Below are 15,003 nucleotides of genomic sequence, written 5' to 3' on the forward strand. Positions count from 1 at the left end.
GCTAATTTGAGCATAAAGATGAGAAAACAGGATTTGCCCTTGTCCGTAGCCCTAAATCTAATACATTTGCAGCTGTTCAATGGTCACGATGTGATTCTTGAGGGGAAATTCAGTTAGCAATTATATTTAGTCGACAGCTGGAGATAACAGCTATCAGCACTACTTGTTATCACGTATCTGTCACAGGCTTCATCCTACACCCACAGAGACCAGCAGCAGGCCCGGGCAGCGCGGAGCTGTGCTTTACCAGCATTTTTATTTGGAATAAGCCTCTTAGCCGTTCTGCAGCCAGCCCCGTGACTAATTAGCCCCGGCACCCCCAAGGGGTGAGGACCGCCGGCCGGTTCTCTTCCCCCGGCAGCAGTTTGGAGGAACGTTACGTTAGTAGGTTCGGACCGCGGCCGTTTTAATAAACTTTATTTAACCGCAGAGGCATGAAAGAAGCGACCTGGAAGCGGCGTCGGGCCCCGCTCTGTGACTGGCGAGGCGGCGTGCAAATGGCGGCGGGGCGCGGCGCGGCGCGGGGCCACCTCCCCTCAGGCGCGGCCGGGCCGGGAGCCGCCTCCCTGAGCCGCCACCGCCGCCTTCCGCCGTCGCGCCGGAAGGGAGCGGGGCGGAGCGGGGCCAGTAGCCGGCCGTTCGGGGCTGTTCCGGGCCGCTCGGGGCTGTTCCCGGTGCGCCGTCCCCGGCGTGCCGTCACGGCGCGGCGCCGCCGTCTCAGCGCCGGGGGCCGAGCCGGGGCAGCGGCCGCGGCCATGGCGCCGCCTCAGAAGGAGATCGTGTACAACAAGCTGCTGCCCTACGGCGAGCGCCTGGAGGCCGAGGCCGGCCGCTTCCTGGCGCAGATCAAAGGCAACCTGGCGCGGGCCGTGCAGCTGCAGGAGTTGTGGCCCGGGGGCCTCTTCTGGACCAGGAAGCTCTCGACGTGAGTGCCCCCTGCCCGCCTCACACCGCCGCGGGTCGGGCTCCGGGAGAGGGGGGGAACCGAGCTTTCTAGGGGTGTTCCCGGGGTCTCCCGGGGCTGCGGGGCCGGGGAGGGTCGGGGCCCGCCGCCCGCCCCTGTCCCGCACAGCTCGCCACTAGCTCGGCGGAGGAAACCGGGGCAAAGGTGGTTTCGTTTCCTACAGCTCGCCTGGCTCTGAGAGCCTGGACAATTTCATGAGTCGGGAGGGTTTTTTATGTCGTTATTTCTAAGCTATTTATTTCTGAACGCCTACTTGACCACCTGTTTGACCTCTTGCCTTTTTAGGCAAGTTGTGCAAGATGTTATCTGCGTGTAACTTCTGCTGTAGGAACGCGAAGTCTTTCTCAAGACGGGCTATTTGTTGGTTCAGTGCTAGCAGGATTAAATTATGCCTTAATGCTCTGTAAACAGAGCCTAGCAGTAAGAAAAGCCCTACTATCTCGCCTCTGCTGGGGCACCGGACACTGCGCGGCTCCACCGTGTGCCTGTGAAGTGTTTTTAACACAATTTCAAAGAGCTTGGGTTCGATACAGTATCACTGAGCAGAGCGTAGGTTTCTCTTAACGAATTTTACAAAGCATACTTACGCTATTTTCATTGCCACTATTTTTGATACTCTGGCACTGAAAATCATCAGATGGCAATGACTCCTGTAACTTCAATCAGTTAACCATATTTCTGTACGTTGTTTTTGCTGTGATGGTATTTTCTCTGTGCTAGAAATGATGAACTATGTGCTTTTTGTAGAATTCAGAGATCCTCACTTAGAATTTTCCTTTTTTTATATATATATATATATAAACAACTAATTTAGAATTTAATACATACTAGGCAGTCAAATCTATTTGGTTCATCTGTATTGAAATGTAAGTCTTTATATTTGCCAAGAGGCATTCTTAGATAGAATTACATTGACGGTTGCAAAATGACTCACGTGTTTTCATTATGTGACAGTTTGAACCTGCTTGGAACTAGGTCAGTACTGTTTTTTTTGAACTTCCCCCCTCAGCCATCTGGGAGCTTACACTGGTTTCAATGATACCTGTTGCCTTTGGAGTTGTAGAACTTCATATACTAATCAAGCTGAGATAAACTTTACTAGTTCTTACTAAGAGAAAAATCTATATTAGATATGTAGGCTAAATGTAGCGCACAATCCTACACGCTTTCAAAGGATTTACGTTAGAATTACCCTGGTAGTCATTCTGTAAATTGTAATTACTGTTACCAGTTTAGGCTTTAGGGCAGTGAATTTAGCCTGTTGAGAACTGCTGCTATGCTACTTTATGAATCACAGAAATGTCAGGAGGCTCTAATTTGTGGTTTTCCACCTACTCTTTGAAGTTCTAACTTATTGTGTGTTTTACAACTTGTCCGATGCCTTTCAGTCCTAAGATTTCTTTGTGGCATATTATGTGCAGTAAGACTTGGAATATGTTTGGATGCAGGCAGGGAAGGAAACAGTAGCATCAGTTTAAAAATAAGCTGGTAAACTTAACATGAGAGGTGTTTTGCTCTTCAGCTGAACTTGACAACGTACTTCTGTGGGATTGAATACTTTTATTAAAGTTTAGGCCTAAATGAAACGCTTCCAAAGTATATAGTGTTCTGATTTCATACCTAAGTCAAATTACAGGATAATGAGAAAAAAATCTAATCTTTGTTGTCTGTTAATAGAGGGTAGTTCATCTCAGTGTCAGCTTAGTACCTTTTCCCTGCTGAGCAGCTCCAATAAATTTTACAGTTGTTTGATGGAGAAACGTAAAAGATCCTCATCATGGTGAGATCTCTGCTTAGCCTTGTTGCAAATATCTGAATCATAAAAGGCAGAATTTTCACAGTATTCTGTGGATTAAATTATAATTCAGAATCATGTCCAACATACCTTTAAACTAACGTTTTTTATCTGTTCATGAAATAGTACAAACGTTTTTAGATGTACAAATGCATGATTAAGTGGGGAAAAAAAACCACACGTGTATTATAAACTAGTGTAGTTGTACCTCCTCAGGTACCTGCAACTTTATACAACTATGGATGATCTCTGTGGAGTATGAAGAACAAAAGTGGAACTCAAATATTTTTTAATTTAAAAATTTTGAATATCAGTTTCAATTTTGTGATGACAGATGAACTTGAGATCTTCTGTGTTTCTTACACTCTCAACAAGTGAGCGTGACTTGCCCATAGTCACCTTAAAAGCAGCTGTTTCAGCTATCCAATGTCATGGTCTGAGTAAGAGGGAAAAAAAGGGCAAAAATGGAGTTTATCAGGTGAAATGTCTGTAATCTAATTTGCATGATTTGCTGTTTATGTGTAATTTTCCATAACGTAAACAGATCCTTTTGTTGGAATGCATATACAGAGTGTGGTGAGAACTTTCTTGTGAGGACAGGAATAGAGCAGTTACTTAACAAACTTGTGACTTAGGGGAACTTCTTATGCAAGTCAAACTGTATGTACCTCAAAGATTGGCGTTCAAACCTAATCATTACCGCGAGACTCCTCAAACTTTGGCTAGTAAAATCTGTATCTTACAAAACACTAATCCTGTTGTGAAAGCAGAAGACTGAATGTCAGTTGTTGTATAACTTGTTACAATGTCCAAAAAAAAAAGGCAAGTTGCATCAAAGTCATTTGCTTAAATGGACTTGCATGATACTTCTGCCTCTTAGGTCAAAAATAGGTTGCTGTTTCAATTTTTTCACTTTTTTACATTTTACTGAAAAATGTTGTGCATAGGTTTTGTTTTTTGTTTTTTTTTTTTTTTTTTAAAGCATAGCCTGTAAATGAGGATATCAGTATAATATGAACATTTAACAGTTACGGTGCATGTGGTTGACTGCAGCCTGGGAAACACACGAGTGTCGTTCTGTACTTTTTACTTCAGTAGGTAAGGGTAGAATTTTTGGAGCTGAAGGAAACCGCTTCTGTTCCTGACAATGTTATTTTGTGTGTTTGCCAGGTACAGGTTTATTACAAAATTACACTTAAGTGTAAGGTAAGAAAAAATGGAGCTCAACAGTTCTGAATTATGGGAAAGCCTGTCAATCAGACTTTGCTGAAATATTTTAATCACTTTTGCAATATAAATCTTTTTTTCATCTAACTATTCCTCTCCCATCTTTATCAGAAAAATGTAAGCCTTCTTTTGGATACATAATGGTTATGTGCATGTACAGTGTAAACATGCATGTGATTTAAGTGGTTTTGGTGAGCATGATTCATTGTTTTCAATACCATTTGTCAAAACAGCTTTAGGCCAATTGTAATCCCCTCCTGTGCATGAGAAATTGAAAGTAGATAGCTAGGAATTCAGGAGAGTGCTCTATGCAGCTTCGTAAGTGAAGGCAATTTTTAACTGTAGCAGAGCAGCCAACTTCTAGGGTAATTTAGGCTGTCTGCTTGGTACAACAGTACACTTCCTAAAAATAGGTCTATTGTAATTGTGGAGTGAGAGGTTGGGTACCTAATACTTTTAAAGGAGGGAATTGGGTTTGGGTTCTAATTTTATTTTGTGTATAGAGGCCTTGCACTCTGTGCAGAAAGGATGGAGCTGCAGATAGAATTTTCACTTCCTAATAACCTTTTATTTGCTCATAGCTGATCTTCAAATCTGAACCCAGTGACCAGCACAATGTAGCACAATTTATTTATAATTTTTGCAGTTGGCTGATAGAGGTTGAGAGACAGTTTCCTTACAGAAGGAATCAAAAGGGCAATGGAATTAAGATTTCAAGTAACATCTCAATGTAGTATTGCCTGCCTTCTTACAGGAAGTTTTTGATTTGCAACAATTTAGTTCTAGAATTAAATTATTATTTTTTTCCATTAACTAACCCAGTACTTTTTTTTTTTCCTCAAGAGGGGCCACCATTTATATGGTGAACAAGCATATAGTGATTAGCCCCTAGCTGTCCTGCATGAAGAACTGGATATATTTTTGCCTTTAGTAGTGGGAGGATCCTCTCCTGAGGATACTTCCATTACATTTTGCTCATTTAATCTTGAGATAAATGTGAATAGTCCCTTTCTAGAATTAAACATTTTCCAACTGTCATCTTAATCCAACTGTGCAGCAAGACAATAATTGATGGTTTTAAAATCTGCTTTTTCATGTACATAAAGAAGCTGCATTACGGGAGCAGTTTGGTGTCTAGCTCCATTTCCCAGGCATCTTTGTATTCAGTACATTACTTTGTATTGTACTCTTTCCTCTGTTTCTTAATTAAACAGCATTTGGTATAAGTAGAACTGGTGTTAGAAATGTCAAGAATGGTAACCATGCAAACGTTTTCTTTTTTGTTACATCCAGCAATGCTGACAGAGTCCCTGGATCTCTTGCGGAGTGTTTATTTGTAGTTATAATTTATTTTTTCAGGCTTCTGCAGTTTTGTTTTGTTTTCTTTAATAATACATGAAGAAATTAAATCACTATTATTTGTTACTCTGTACCTAACATTATGAGAGTAGAGATGTACATGTTAAGTGTATATGACTGAACGACAACAAAATGGAAGTCGCAAAAGGTTAAGGTTGATTTCAGAAATGAGCTGTTAGTGTTCCTGTGTAGCTGGTGTGTTCTTTCCCAGATGTGTAGTGTCATGAAAAGTGTCTTTACCTTGTGTAAGTAAGCAGTTTGATCAGTGCATCCAACACCGTCTTCCCCTTTTAATAAACAGTAAGGGAAAGCTAAGAGGAAAAAAAATCAGTTGCACCTGTTGTTTTCTGAGGACTCTTTCTGCATTGTCTGTTTTATACATGTGGAAAGTGTAGCTGTTTGACTGTTTGGTCGTTCTGTAGGTGGGTGGTGTTTCTGGCTGATCCACATACCTCCTGTGGTAGAGGAGTGGGTTAGTTTATATTTCATTCACTTCCTTCTGGGTGTGAAAGGAGTAAAACACATTGAAATGAACATTAGTGACAATACTGCTCAGTAAATGCAAAATCCTCTGTTGAAATCAATGGGAAAAAGAAAAAGGAAGTGACAAGAAGTGCTGTAGAAGCTCTTTTTTTCTTCTCTGAAGACTAGCGATTATTGGTTTCCCCAAGCCCCGCAGCTGTCCCACTGTGTATTCAAAGGAAGCTGGAGGAGGAAGATTGGAAAAAAATGTTAGAAGGGAAAAGCAAGGCAACTTACCAAAAGGAGTCAGTTTCCTGGAATAGATAAAGTTACTAGCTGTGGGTGATCCTGGCAGATGAGTGTTGTTTGTTGTTTGTTTTTTTTTTTTTTTAAGTTGAGAAATGGGGAAGTGGTGGAGTAGGAAAACCTACTCAAGCTGTTGTCCCTATCCTGTGTGCTCTTGTGGCACTGTAAAGTATGCCTCGTGTGTTTTAGTGAGGGACCTGAACTTTATTTCTATGTGATCAGTTTTCGCACTGGAAGGGCTGTGAGGGGTAAAAGCTTACAGAGGAACACGAAGCATTTGAAAGCAAAACAGATAATAACAAACTGAACTTCTCAGCGTTGCAGGAATCAATTTCGGAAAACAAATTCAGCAATCAAGACAGTGAGCTTTGGCTTTGTTGTTAGCTCAGTAGCTGCTTATATTTGCCCCTCTAAGAATTACCTAGGCTGTATTACATCCACATAGGTTTCTTTCAGAGATTATCTTTTCATGTGGTGGTTCCTGTGTAGGCATTTTGTAGTGTTTGCTGTCCCACATACCAAATAAGTGGTGTGAGATCTGGCATTCTTCACATTACTAGAACAAGCCTCCAATGCTCCACTGGTGTATATTTAACAACGAATCAACCCAAGCTCTACTGAATCTTTTAAACAAAAACAATCAACAGGCTTCTACAGACCTTGTTTTGTAAGGGGTTGTATCTTGTACGCTTTGTCTAACAGCTACTTGGAGGGCAACGTGTTAGTAGTGTTTCTTATGACCCTTTAAGGAGGGTAGTTGAAGCAGTAATACAAAGGAAAAGTGTGCTTCTCAGGTGAGTAATAAATTGTAGTGGCGTGATGTGTAAGATGCTGCACTAGAACCTTATGTAACTTTTGTTGGAGGAGGTTATTTTTAAAAAGTTAAATGCATTCCTTTTTTCAATCTATGCTTGAAAATAGCAAGCACCTCTTCTAAACTTAGTCCTAATGGAACTGTACCTTTTAAAAATAGTAAATAAAGGGACAGTAGTGAAGCACACCACCAGCAAAGGTCAGTGTCTAAATAAATTGATTAGCCTTACTGGAAGCTGTCAGATTTGGACTTAACTTGAAACTGGTTTTTAAAATAGCTTCTACATTGTGTCCTGTCTCCTTTTTAAAGTGCCCCACCTGAAAAGGATAGAGTACAATAAAACTGCTTGTGTGACGGTGTTGCTTTTTTTTAAAAAGAGGAAAATAAGTACAAGGGGATGTAGAGAGTCTAAATTCAGTAGTTAGTACATTTTGAGGTGAGGTGAAAGAATATAGTCATTGTTTTTGTGGTACCTGGTGTGAACATTGTTATGCTGTTTGTGGAATCTTGGAAGACAGCAAGCTGTCCTTGTTTTTTTTTTTCCTGGTTATTTATTGTAAGTAAAGCTTCCTTTACCTCATTGGTTTAAAAACAGATCATGCTTTTGCTACATAACTGCTTTTTAGCATAATTCCATTTTTTATAACTACTTAGGGTTCTTAAGTTGCTTTTAGGCTCACAAAAGAAACTTCAGTTAAATTCCAATTTCCCCTTAGGAGAAACTTCACACAAATTATAATTTCAGAGGACCCTATAGTGATTAGGAATGCTACCTGCCAGTATTTACGAATTCTTTAAGGTTTGTACTTTATAGGTACAATAAATATCCGTCTTCCTGGCTAGCAAAAAGAAGTACTAAATTTAGTGTTAGGATTGCCCCTGGTTATAAATCAGTTTTTCTTGAAAGAGTTATTCTAATTTCTGAGCATTGAAGAAAAAAAAAAAACACACAAAAATGACAAAAAAAAAAAAAAACTATGTATAAAAGAATAGTCAAACTATGCCAGAGATAAAATCTGGACATTATGTTAGGTAGTACTTTATTGGATCATTCTTCAGTTTTTTTCCCCAGTGGTTGGTTTCAGGTATCAAAATATTCCTTTGCTAGATATCTTTTCAAATCTATCAAACAGGAACTTAAATGAGGTTTTCCCTTGTTTCATTAAACAGTAAGCCAGGCAGGATCTGGCTCAGGTCTTAGCTAAAAGGAACATGCTCAAAAATATTGCTGACTCATCTTGTGTTTTGCTTGCAGATACATCCGGTTATATGGGAGAAAATTCAGCAAAGATGATCACGTGCTTTTTATCAAACTGTTGTATGAGTTGGTAACAATTCCCAAACTGGAGATCAGCATGATGCAAGGATTTGCACGCCTGTTAATAAACCTGTTAAAGTAAGTACGGATTTCTGATGACTGCTGAAATTTTCTTCTCTAAGTAGTTGATCACTTCACTTGCTTCATGTTGTTACATACTTCAGTGCAATAGTATGTTAGTAACCTGTAACACAGGTGACTTCACTTAATCCACCCTGCACAGATGATCTTGATTAGAAAGAGTTTGCATTACGTATACACCTTTCCCCTTTCAAAGCTCTATGTGTGGTTTTGAAAGTGAAAGAATGTCAGTTTTTCAGTATTAGGAAAAGGAAGCACCCCAGAGAGCTAAGTGTTAAGGTTGAATCCCAAACAGGGAGGAGGTGAAGACTGTCTCACAACTTGATATGCTTATTTCACTTAGTCAGACTTTTGTTGAAGACCTTGACTATTTGAGGTCATAAAGAAATTCTGTAAGTGGTTGGGTTGTAAATTCCCTGACCTCCCTGCAGTTTATGCCAAATGCTGAAGAAGAGCATGATTCAAAGCAGTATTCCTGATCTGGGCTATTTTGGTGTGCAGTAGGTCAGCGTAGATGTTTAATCCTGAAGTGCTCCTTGTTTTCTTATATTAGGAAAAAAGAACTGCTTTCCAGGGATGATTTAGAGTTACCATGGAGACCACTTCATGAAATGTTGGAAAGGATATTATACTCCAAAACAGAACATCTTGGATTAAATTGGTTTCCCAAGTAAGTTTGCATTTTAAAACCTAAGTACTTTTTATGCTTGAAAGTACAGTTACAAAGGTACTGTTAATATCTGTAATTAGGTATATCGTAAATATTTTTGTTTATATTTCATGAAATTGATTTCAGTAAGTGCATGTGAGGCTACAGTAATTGATGGCAGGATATACATGATTTATGTTTGTTACTGTTCCTTTCTGAACATAATCAAGTTCACTTCTAAGTACACTGAAACAGGGTCTCCATCAACTTGCTTTCTGTCTGTGACTATTCAAGTATTATCATTGACTCCTTTTACTGAATAGGGGATCCCATTGCTGAAATGTGACACAAACAGAAAATATCTGTAGCTTTGTAACTTGTCACCCAGCACTTGTCTTATGGCTACATAGCTGGAAAAATAATTTTGCTAATTGTACTATTTTGTAAAGTTGCACTATTTTGATAATTGTAGATGCTATTTCTAAGTGAGAATCCAAAAGAGCAGAGCCTTTTTCATGCGTATGCCAGCACAAGTGTCTGTGGGGGTGTTGGCTTGTCACTTTTCATTTACTGTGTGAGAAAATTGTGTAGTGGGGAGGGAGGTTAAGCTGGGACGAAGCTACCAGTTGCGATGGTCTGTCTAGCTTCTAGCTTTTATTAACAGCATTACATATCAGACACTCCATCTAAAAATGCAGTGCGATTTGTTCTCATACGGTGCTTTTTGTTTTGGTGTTTTTTCAAGTCAATTTTGAGGGGTATCTTTTTGGTGGATGTTGAGATATTTTTAAAAGCTGGGTTAATTTGATATATAGCTGATAATTTAACTACTCTCTTAATTTTTTTTTACATTCAGTTCATATCGACCAGGCTTGTCTTCACCTAAAACATTTGTGCTTAATGTATTACATAGGTGGTAAGAATGACTTTTTTTGTTCAGCTCTGGCCGATGTGTAATCTTCTGCATGTTCTGTTAGATTGTAACACTTGTCACACAGGCATAATTTTCTGTGTAAATAATTGTATTGGAAAACCAATGTTAACATTCCACCACTGTTTATGAGAATGTCGCACTGTATGTAAGCCTTTCTAATTGGGGAACAAGAGAGCGTGTGTGAAGTGGCTGATAAAGTGGCTATTCGCTAACTAATTTAACCAGCATATGTATTTTGAGGGCCTATGAAAGGCAAGCTTTACAGTTGAATAATTAGTGTCTGAATACGGACAAAATCAGTATTTGTGTAGGAGTGCATGTCACTGTGTAAGTTTACCTTACTATTAAAAACTATGAAATCATGGAAAGTGCTTTAGCAATGAGGTAATAGGGCCTGGAAAATGACTCGGGGACAACCTTGTAGTTGTCAAGTGTGAAACCAAGCTTCTGTGTTGGCAGAGTCCATTGTGACAGTGGGAAACCATATCAGAGGGTTTCATGAATACATAAGTTCAGAAATAGTTTAAAAGTGATATAAGTGGAAGTAGTCAGCAGAGAGAAATTTTAGGATTGCAGTGGTTTGATTTGGGGTATATTTTGCTTGTATTTTTTAAAAAAAAAAATCTTTAGTTGTACTAGTCAAATAAGATACTGTTTTTTTGGCTCAGCATAGTTAGAAATTCACTAGAATAATACCATTTGTGAAACTATAGCTGGTTCTCTTTTAATTGTCTTAATTTAAACTCTAATAATGGAATGTCTGCTGTAGGGTTAGAACATCGCTTCAGGCCTGAATCCTTCCCGAAAATTTGAAAATGATGCTTTTGCTGCTTTTTGATAATATAAGAGTCAACAGTGTAGGTTTGTATTTTATTGCTTTAACTGAAGCATGTTTCTCTTTGAAAGTGCAGAAAAAATAGATTTACAAATTAATATTGTGATGTCCTTCCTAAATGAGGAAAACAGTTGTGTGGTGCCAAAATGATGAGTAGTGTTAGGGTTATGGTGGTGTTGGCTGTTTTTAATGTATCCGTTTGATGAGGTGTAATAACGTGATAATCCTTCACGTAACAAGAAGGAACTAAAAGCAAAGAAAACTGAAAGGGAGGAGTTTTCCTTTATCATTAAATAAACTGCTTCAGTAATTAATAGGATAATATAATAGTATACCTACCAGCATAAGTTACTTTGTTATATTTGTTTTAGAAAGGTTTTAATGCCTTTTCCAAATGGTCAGCATTAAATAGTTGAGCAGGAACAGGAGGACAAACTGTAGTGGGCTGTGGATCCAATCCAGGGTGGTTTATGTATTGAACTGTTTGCTGTTGGGCTCTATTAACCCTTGGCTAAGTTCAGTGGTACAGCTGTGTGCAGAAATTTGCTAGTGTGATAAATGCAGATATTTTTGAACAATTCTGCAATAATGGGTATGCAGAAAGCCTAACCAGAAGGGGAATAAAAGCCACTTAACCACTGCTACGAGGCTTGAGAGAGTTGGTTCAAAGTGATAATGAAAACAGCAACCAGCAGTGTCTTGTCCTTCACAGCTATGTTGTCTTGTCCTTTTCTAGCTAGTAGTCATCAAAGTGGGGTCTTACAAGATGTCTTCTGTAGTTGGCCTGTGGTTTAACTGCATCTTAGATGGAAGCTTCTTCACATATAAAATTGTTTTCTGTTTTTTTTATAGCTTCCATTCTAAATTTGTGATCAGGAGGGGAAAGCCCTTCCAGTCTTCCTCTTTTGCTCTCTTTCACTCACAGATGCTAAGATTGGACTTCAAATTTGTGTCCTTGAAAGGCTTGTTGATCTCTGGCCATTAGTGTTTGTATCTTAAAATTCTTCCGTCCTTCAGATTCTCCACAGCAATAGTCTGCTTCAGTAGAACGTGATAGTATGGGAATATCTGTTTTGTCACAGAAACAATTTTCATGTTGATCTTTAGTGCTCTTCAGGAATGTTGCTGGTTCATGCTTTATCTACTCTTGAAACCTGTTTCCTAACTCTTTCAAGACTGTATTCTTTTTAACCCACAATCTTTATGAGCTTCTTCTGGAGTTTGTCTTGTTTTTGTTTAATGAATGGTTGGCCGTTCATCTTTGCATCTTAGAAGCTGTCAGTAAGCTCAGTTTTCATTCTAGCAGAGATAAAAGATTTACTTTGCCACTGGTGGATAAAACGTCCAGAATTTTGCAACTTCTAGAGTGCTGCTTGAACTGAAGTAGTGTTATGAGGGCTGGGTGGGCTTTTGCTGGCTTGCAGTGAATGTTGAGGTGTTGGAGGGATTCTTTGCACACAGACACCCACCCATCCCCAACTGCCCTAGAAATGGTTTATTTTATATTTCACCTCACTTGTTTGGGATCAGTTTTATTTGTGTAGGACTAGAGAAAGAGTGTGTGCATGCTCTGTATTTGTGTGTCTTGAAGTTACTGATCTGAACTGATCTTGGGTGAGAGTCTAAAGATGATAAATTTGAATCATCTTTATTCTGATCAGAATAGCATTTCTGTAGCTTAGTTTATGATGGTGACCTAAAGAATGCATTTTTTTCTATTAAGAGCACAGAAAATATGTTGTGTAAGAAATTCTTTTGCTAGAACTTGTGTTCAGGGAATGATCTTCGGTGAAAGCAGAATTTAGTCTTGAGCCTGTCTTGTAGTAAATAGTGGACTTAACAAACCTAAAAATTGGCAGCCTTTACGGTTCCATTGATTTCTTCCCCCTGCCTCCCTTGTTCTTTGCGACTATTCTGAATTCTTTTTTTTCAAACGGTTTGATGGCATCCTGTGGCAATTCATGTTAAAATGATTTCTCAAATTAAGTGACTCTAATTCTATAATAAGCTTTATTGCTATGAGTGAAATGCTTAAAATGAGCTGTTAAGTGCGAGGGGAATGTAATGAAATAACTATTGATTTGCAGATACTTCTTTCTTCGAACCTCTAAACAACAACAACAACGAAAAACAAATTGAAAAGGTTGGATATGGTGTTTAGAATCTCATAATAATTTTCTGAAGTCTATTGCTTTTATCCTATAAATATTTAAGATTTAATATTTATTTAAGAAGATAGCTTGCTTTGCTGGTTGTTCATGGACAAAATGCAGGATATTGCTTCTAAGAAATATTTTTTCACTCTTTAGTTAATATGCAGTGAATATTAGAGTGGTGTATGGAAAGTAGAACCAGGAGTTTAGGGGAGCAGTTTCAATCTGTATGATTAGGTCTGCCTTGAAGGTGATTAGCTACTGCATGTTCACTGAAGACATCTAATTGCATCAACATTATCTTAAACTCTTGAGAAAAATCAGCAAATGGTTCTTTATTTTATGCTGTCCTAGAAATTTGGTAATGTGGTATCCTTAATATCTCCTTTCTTGTTTCAGTTCTGTAGAAAGTGTTCTAAAAACGCTTGTGAAGAGCTGCAGACCGTGAGTAACTGTGTTGTTTTTTTTTGAGCCAGTATCTTTAATATTACTTTTTAGAGAGGAAAGAAAATGTTTTAAAAAGCAAACAAGTATGGAACCCTATTAGCCATTCTTTACCTGCTGTTCTTGCTGCAGGTTGAGGATGTCTGGGGTGGAGAGTGGAGGCTTTTCTGTTTTACTGAGGTTGAGGCTGATCAATGCATCAGGTTCATAGGTTGCTTAAAGTGGAAAACAGTGATGGGCATATTCAGTGTTGTAACGTGTAAGTGCCTTAGAATAATCTTTTTTTTGTTAATAGCCTTGGTTGAAAACCCATTAATAATAGCTAGTTAAGCTAGGATATCACTTGATAAGGCCACCATTGCTTTCCATCTTTTGTACTGTAATATGTGCTGAGAATGTGTGCGCCTGAACCAGTTTAATTCATTTTGTTAGCAGTTTAAGATACTGCAGAGCTGTAGAGAAGAAATTTTAAATCTTTCATTGTGTCATCCTTGATCTGAAATTGTATTTTGTGAAGTTTAAGTGGGGTTGAGGAGTACCTACCTATTGTCCCTGGGTACCTGGGCTTAGAGTAAAAGAAAGATTTGTGACAAATGGCTAGATAGGTATTAATGTTTAAAATAAAATAATAATAATAAAAATTCACACGTGCACACTCTAAGTTTAAAGCTAAGTCTGTATGTTCAATGGTTGCCTTGCATTCAGATATTTTCCAGAAGATGCTACTGCAGAGATGCTGGATGAATGGCGGCCTTTAATGTGCCCGTTTGATGTTACCATGCAAAAGGCTATTACCTACTTTGAACTCTTTCTACCTACTACCCTTCCTCCTGAACTTCACCATAAGGGTTTCAGGTAAGTGTAACTGAATGTCTCTTTGTATAGTGTTCTGCTACAAATACCAACGTTCATCTCTTACAGGATAACATTCAAGTCAGGTAAATCAGAATTCAAGTCAAGTAAATCAGATCGTGTGTTGTTTCCTTTAAGTGTATGTATCTTGCATTCATGTTGTAATGGAATTTGGTATTTGAAAACAATAGGAATGGAAATAACCACATACATCAGAATAGCTATTCATTTTCAAAAGTACAGGTTCTGTAAATAATCTTGAATTCAGTATTAAAAATTCCAGGTTTTAGCTTTTGTGGTGGAGCAGTGCTTATTTGGAATGCTTTCAGAATTGTTCTCCATGTTAGAGATCAAACTTATTGGGATCTTCTCGGTTCTTCCTGTTTCTATTTGAGTATAAAATTAGTGATGACAGAAATGTCTGCAGCCTGGTCACCAGTAAAATGAATGGTGGCTTTTAACAGCATTTTTGGAAGGAGTTAAAGACAAATTCTGTCAGCATTCTCCTTTTGTAAAAGTAACCTGGGGACACCCACTGCTTGTTTTCTGAGTTTGTCTGCTTTACTCTTAGAGAACAATCTACAACAAAGCAAACTAAATAGAATTCAGTACATTTTGATTTTGAAGGGATAGTGACGTGAGTTAAAATGGTAAACTGTAATATACTTTTAAGTACCTACACGCCTTTGGGGTAGCTTCTCATGCGTCCTTCATGTAGGCTAAAGTTACAGCTGTTACTATGAACGTGGGAATGTGAGGTAGAGATTTTTTATCCACTGTCAAGGTGTGGAAATGTGAGACAGAAGATTG

At 38.7% G+C, this 15,003-nt stretch overlaps 1 protein-coding gene across 3 annotated transcripts in view; it reads left to right on the top strand.

The window, feature by feature from the left end:
• Positions 1 to 588: 588 nt before the first annotated feature.
• PSME4 (proteasome activator subunit 4) overlaps positions 589 to 15,003 on the top strand; it is a 61,937-nt gene continuing 47,522 nt past the window's right edge. The window contains exons 1-5 of one of the 3 annotated variants that reach the window (XM_035565431.1): positions 589 to 925; positions 8,183 to 8,323; positions 8,880 to 8,996; positions 13,297 to 13,341; positions 14,047 to 14,196. In XM_035565431.1, the coding sequence (XP_035421324.1) occupies positions 756 to 925; positions 8,183 to 8,323; positions 8,880 to 8,996; positions 13,297 to 13,341; positions 14,047 to 14,196 (623 nt within the window). In that variant the 5' untranslated portion in view covers positions 589 to 755. The remainder of the gene's footprint in view (positions 926 to 8,182; positions 8,324 to 8,879; positions 8,997 to 13,296; positions 13,342 to 14,046; positions 14,197 to 15,003) is intronic. The other 2 variants (XM_050709426.1, XM_050709425.1) reach the window with 2 other exon arrangements.

This window comes from Cygnus atratus, chromosome 3 (assembly GCF_013377495.2).
Source record: "Cygnus atratus isolate AKBS03 ecotype Queensland, Australia chromosome 3, CAtr_DNAZoo_HiC_assembly, whole genome shotgun sequence".
NCBI lineage: Eukaryota > Metazoa > Chordata > Aves > Anseriformes > Anatidae > Cygnus > Cygnus atratus.